Below are 5,840 nucleotides of genomic sequence, written 5' to 3'. Positions count from 1 at the left end.
GTTGTTGATAACGTCATTGAGATGAGATGATATTTATGTTGAGAATGATACAGATATAGAATGTTGATTGATGTTGGATATGCATTGGCATGTGTATGTTGTGTATGTTCGTGGGGGGCACTGTGCATTGACCTTGTATTTGGCACTAGCTTTGGGCCATGTTCATACGTCGTATGTAGTGTATGTCATGGGGGGTAGAGTGCACTGATCTTGTCGGATGGCCCAGACGTGGGTGACTAGTATGGTTAGAGAATCTAAGCATTTCTAAGGGGATGCTTAGGCGCTTTAATTGGTTCATGGTCTTTGGCACTTACTTTTGGTCGTGATCATAGCTCATACGACACAAGAAATAGAGTAACTGTGGCCGAGTGTACTTTGTACTGAGGGGGTTTGTCACCTGGTAGGGAACACCTTTGGGCTCCCAGGCTGATCACCTATGGGAGGGAGGCTGTTATGTGCACAACCGGGTGGTCTCGACGAACTCAGCATGGTTCCCTAAGTGAGAGTGTCGTGTGGACATGCTTAGGCTATTTCCTGATATTTAGTTGTTGTTGGTACGTACCTCATTGCATCTGAGTGTTGAGTCAGGTGCATGCATCATTCTGTGCAGTCTTGATTGGATCCATGGATGGATGATGAGTAATTGTTGAATGTGGATTGATGAATAATTATTGGATGTGAGTGTTGAATAATGAATGTTATGTACGCTCATAATGTTTTCCTATGTTCCTTGCTAATTGTGGTTATTTGATTTTGGTATTGGTTCTTTTTATAATGAACTCACCCTTGCAATTTTGTATCATGTGGTTGATACCTATGATGATCACGAACATTGTTTGTGGGAGCAGAATGACATTGGCAGGGTGCAGGAAGTAAGATTCTGGTGAGGAGTCGCCGAGCCGACGTGATGACGTTGGCATTATTTTGGGAGAGAGTTGTGTTTTGTAATCAACTCTTCCGTAGTTAGTTTTAAGCTTTATTTTGTTGAGTTAAAGATGTAAAACTTGGATTTTAATTATATTTATGAACAAATTTAATTTTCGTTTATGAGTATGACGTGTACCGAGTTACTGTTTCTATATAATTATGTATATAGACTTAAGTAATGGCGCGTTGTTGGATGAATGTATGTTGTGACAAAATTACTTCTATTTTATAAGCAAAAATTAAGGTAGTGCTTTTTATAAAAATTGAAATCATCGCATATTGGAGTGTTGATATCATAGCGACGAGGCGGGTCGTTACATGGCATACTTGGGACACTCTTTCTTCATGTGTCCAGACTTTTTGCAGAAGTAGCAGGTAAATTCCTCATCCTTCTTTTTTGGTTTCTTTTGCTAAGAAAACCCTTCAGCAGGACCCTTAGTTTTCTTTCTTTTCTTATTCTGAGAGGTGAAGCTTAAATGAGCACTTTCAGATCTATCTCTCAGCAGCCTCTCTTCCTCTTGCACAGTGAGATATAAGCTCATTAAGGGACCATTTGTCCTCCCGAGTGTTATAACTCACTTTGAATTGCCCAAAGTGTGCAGGAAGTGAGATCAAAACTAAATGCACAAGCAAGTCTTCACCGAGCTCTAACTTAAGTGCTTTCAGTTTAGATGTCAAGTTAGACATTTCCATTATGTACTCCCTTATGTTACTTTTGCCCTTATACTTCATGGAGATGAGTTTAGCCAAAAGGTTACTCGTCTCCACCTTCTCATTTTTGACAAAGTACTGTTCAATTTCATCAATAAATTTCTTTGCATTTTCACCCTCAGAAATAAAACCCTGAAACACTTCTGGAATAGAGCGCTTCATAATCATAATGCACATTCGATTGGAACGATCCCATTTCTCAATTTTTACCTCATTGGAGGCTTCCGGAGTGGAAGTGGGTTGTTTCATTCTGAGTGCCAAATACAAATCCATACAGCCAAGAACAATTTCTACGGCTTCCTTCCAGATCTTAAAATTTGTCCCATTCAGCATAGGGATACTGTTCACTTGAGCAGATACATTTGCAGCATTAGCAACAGAAACTTAATAATAATAAAAAATAATTACATGCTCACAAATAAGCCAATAAGTTATATAAAATATATATATAACAAGACATGTGCAAAATAGTTCACATAATAAACCCATCACAAGATACCTAACACAACATTAATTCATAGTCTTTGAACAGAGAAATTAATTTGTAATTGGTACTCTCAACGCAATGATCAAATATTGACGATAAATTCTGTCAAATTATAGTCTTTCTTTGGACCGACTATAATTCACATGAAAATACCTTATAATTGTCACACATTTATCATCACAGGTACAAAATTATTTGGCCAAATTGCATCTTCCTTTGGGCTTAGCACAATTCGCATAAATAAATTTATACTAATATCTATGCAATTTTAATTAAATTAATTTGTGCAATAGAGATTGTTTTGACAATATATTGTTTCAATAAACTCAATCAAAATTACCAAACATAAAAAAGGAACAATTTTGAGGGTTTGTAATTTCTGAATTTACACCAAAACATAATGGGAATCACCCGTTAATACACATGATTCACAAATAAAACAAGAAAAACAAAAATAAAATGCAAAAGCCAAATTGCATTTAACGATATGCAACAGGGGTTTTCTTATGATGATATAATAAAGTCAAAGATTATGTATCACATGTATATCATGTCATGGCATATATGGCATGGATTCATGGCATGCATAAGGAAACGAAACCAACAGCCATAAAAAAAAATTCAAACACGTGAAAGAGAAACAAAAATGGATGACTATTATGGAGCGAGAAAAAAGAATTTTTCTCATGGAATCCGAACGCAAAACATGAACGCGCATATGATGATTATTATATCGTGATCGAAAAGAAAAAAAATTTCAAACTTACGATCATAATTATAATTGCAAAGATAAAATCCCAAAATAAAATTAGGATTCATGTAACAAAATAATACAGGTAACACAAACCAAATAACTTTAATTCCCAATAATCTAACAATAATGGTGATTCTGATACCACTTGTTTGACATTTTAGCGATCTTAATAAAAATCAATAAACACCGAAAACACATTACGTTAGATTATCAAGAGGAGTTGTGAAAAATACTTAGATCCATGATAAGCAACGAAATTGATGAGTCTGAGGAACTGTTGGTTTTGTGTTATTCCTCAACCAAATCACCATTTTCCTTTTGGAACCTTAGGTTTCTCGTCAGATGGAGAAAAAAGAATACAATTTCTGATTTGGTGTCTTGGGAACCAGAACCTTGCTTTAAGTTCCCATTATTCCCTAACGGGCCAAACTGGTTTCTACTTATCAAGTCCATATTAATTTTTTATTATAGTCCAATAGACTCATCAAATTAGATCACGTTTATTGAACCCACAAATGTAAATAACTAATATAAATGATAAATATAATATATAGTCCACACTAATTAATTAATTATGAATTATAAAATTATTAATTATGAATTATAAAATTACTAAAAGCGTATTCTTCCTTGCATTAGGGAAGAGTGGTCAAAAGCTTTTAGAAAAATTCCTTGAATATCAGTTGCAAGAGAAAATTAAAGAAAGAAACGAAAGAGAACTAGTATCTGGTTGTTCGCGCCATTGGTTGTTGGATATATCATAATAGTATTTACTGCCTTTGAATTTCACAATGCGAAGTACGAGCAAAAATTTCGATTTGCGGCACTTCTCATGGGAGGGACTTATCTGTTGTTCCTCTTTGGTTCTACCTGGTATAGCCGCGAAGACTTGGCTGTTGAAAGCAATATATTAAGATCGTTAAAATCTGCAACGCAGCTTTTGGGAATCTAAGATCAAAATATCCAAACTCAGCAGATTGTTATTACTGGAAGGATTATAAGCAGGGCCATTTTTACAAACACGGCATAGGACTAAGGTTATCACCTCAAGTTTTCCGGCTATTCAGGAAGCACAAAATTTGAGACGGACACTTCGATTAATGTCTAAAATTTAATTAGGACACCGAGACACAACATATATATACACACGGCATATATTCATCTTTTTAAAACCAATCTTTTATATTTTTTTAAGTGTATAAGTTATGTAAAGGTGACAACATAAGTGTTCAAATCAATAAAAAAAATTTAAATTAGGCGCTTAATAAAAAATGTTAAATAAGTGTTGGTATTAAAAACATGTTCAACATGACGACACGAGGAACAAAAGAAGTGTCTTGTACTTCATAGTTTAGGTGGTTGAACAAAGCACCTACTTCGTTAAGTGAATTGGTGATTGGCAGTGGCAAACTCCTCATTATACCACTTGTCTTATTTATCCCCAGCTAGTTCAAGGATAGTGTCAACTCTAGTCATTTGTACATGTTCTATCTGATGTTGGAAATATTAAACGCTGTATTCCTTCTTGATTTTGCATACTACTATTTCACATATGCATACAAGGAATTAAGGGAACTAATTTAGTTGATTGATTAGAATGTCTAAGTGTTATAATTGTAAATCTTATAGTATTTTGTTAAAAAAATGCATACAAGGAAGCATATCCAGTGGATAAAAAAGTTACAAAGTCGTGAACCAAGGTAACAAAGGCTATTACAGTCTTACTTATTGTGTCCTCTGTACCTCTATATCTATATGTTTTGTTCTGTTCTCTTCTTTATTTATTTTTCTTAAATTAAATATGATAAGAAATAGAGAAAATGGTAAAAAAAAAAAAAAAGTGGATAGGAGAAGAAATAAGATGAAAGTTAAAGAAAATAGTGGTATCATAATAATAACCTACAAATAAAATAGTGGTTTTAAAAAGTGATAAATATAGTAATGTAAGAAATAAAGAAAACGATAAATAGTTGTATTAACTGATTCTACTTATAAATTCTGTGCTACTAGTTATTGTGGGATTGACTAGTAAGTGGGTATTACTTTTGGAAAATGTTTGATCAACACTCAATAACCTATCAAATACCTTAAAAGTGAGATGAAAATTAGAGAAAAATGATTGAAGGTCGTTTATAACGTTGGAGACATCGAATTGTATCAAAGTACACTTGTAAGAACTGGAAAACACAAGATTGATTGAATTGTGTTTCAATAATTTTAGCAAATCCTTTCGTAAGAAGCAGTTGACTTAAGAATAAATTATTACCTCCGACCTTTTTTATATATATATATATATATATATATATATATATATATATATATATATATGATAAATTCATAAATTTTAATTTTATTTCAAATCCGTCCATTATATTAATGATTTAAGAGGAGTTGTTTTTCAAAAGATATTTTTTCAACCAATTATCTTCTTTGGTTGACAAGTCAAGTATACCCACTTTTATGTGAAAATAAGTGTAATAATTAATAAGCCTTACAATTAATTAGGGACAAAAACAAAATTTAATTAGGATCGTTGTCTTTTTTGTTCCATATATATAAGATTGGAGGTAATATATGCTAAAAACTTGTTTGGGGAGACTAAATCCAAACAAGATTGTTTGATATAAATGATACTTTTTCCAAAAACAAGGAAAACAAAACTTTTGAAACTCAAGGTTAGATAAATAGAAAATTCCTCATATTTTAACATCTCCAAATATTAAACACTCCATCAATAATCCTAATTTCTCTCTATCTTTTATTTTCTTTTTATCATATCACATCATCTATCCTATCAATATTTTTCTTTCTTCTTTTTATATCTCTCTCATGTTGTCAATTGATTTAGGACGTTTAAAGATATATATTTTTCCTAAATAGAAGATAAAAATACACAAATATTTTTATACTGGTTCGTCTCTATTATTATGACTTCATCTAGTTCTTAGCCAGCACACCAAC

At 32.7% G+C, this 5,840-nt stretch overlaps 1 protein-coding gene across 1 annotated transcript; it reads right to left on the bottom strand.

The window, feature by feature from the left end:
- Positions 1 to 1,419: 1,419 nt before the first annotated feature.
- Positions 1,420 to 1,971, bottom strand: LOC113001193 (uncharacterized). Its single transcript, XM_026127997.2, has one exon. The coding sequence runs from the start codon at positions 1,969 to 1,971 to the stop codon at positions 1,420 to 1,422; it is 552 nt and encodes a 183-aa protein (XP_025983782.2).
- Positions 1,972 to 5,840: the final 3,869 nt, after the last annotated feature.

This window comes from Glycine max, chromosome 3, assembly GCF_000004515.6.
Source record: "Glycine max cultivar Williams 82 chromosome 3, Glycine_max_v4.0, whole genome shotgun sequence".
Lineage (NCBI taxonomy): Eukaryota > Viridiplantae > Streptophyta > Magnoliopsida > Fabales > Fabaceae > Glycine > Glycine max.
The sequence above is the reverse complement of the archived record's forward strand: the minus strand, read 5'-3'. Positions and strand labels throughout refer to the sequence as shown.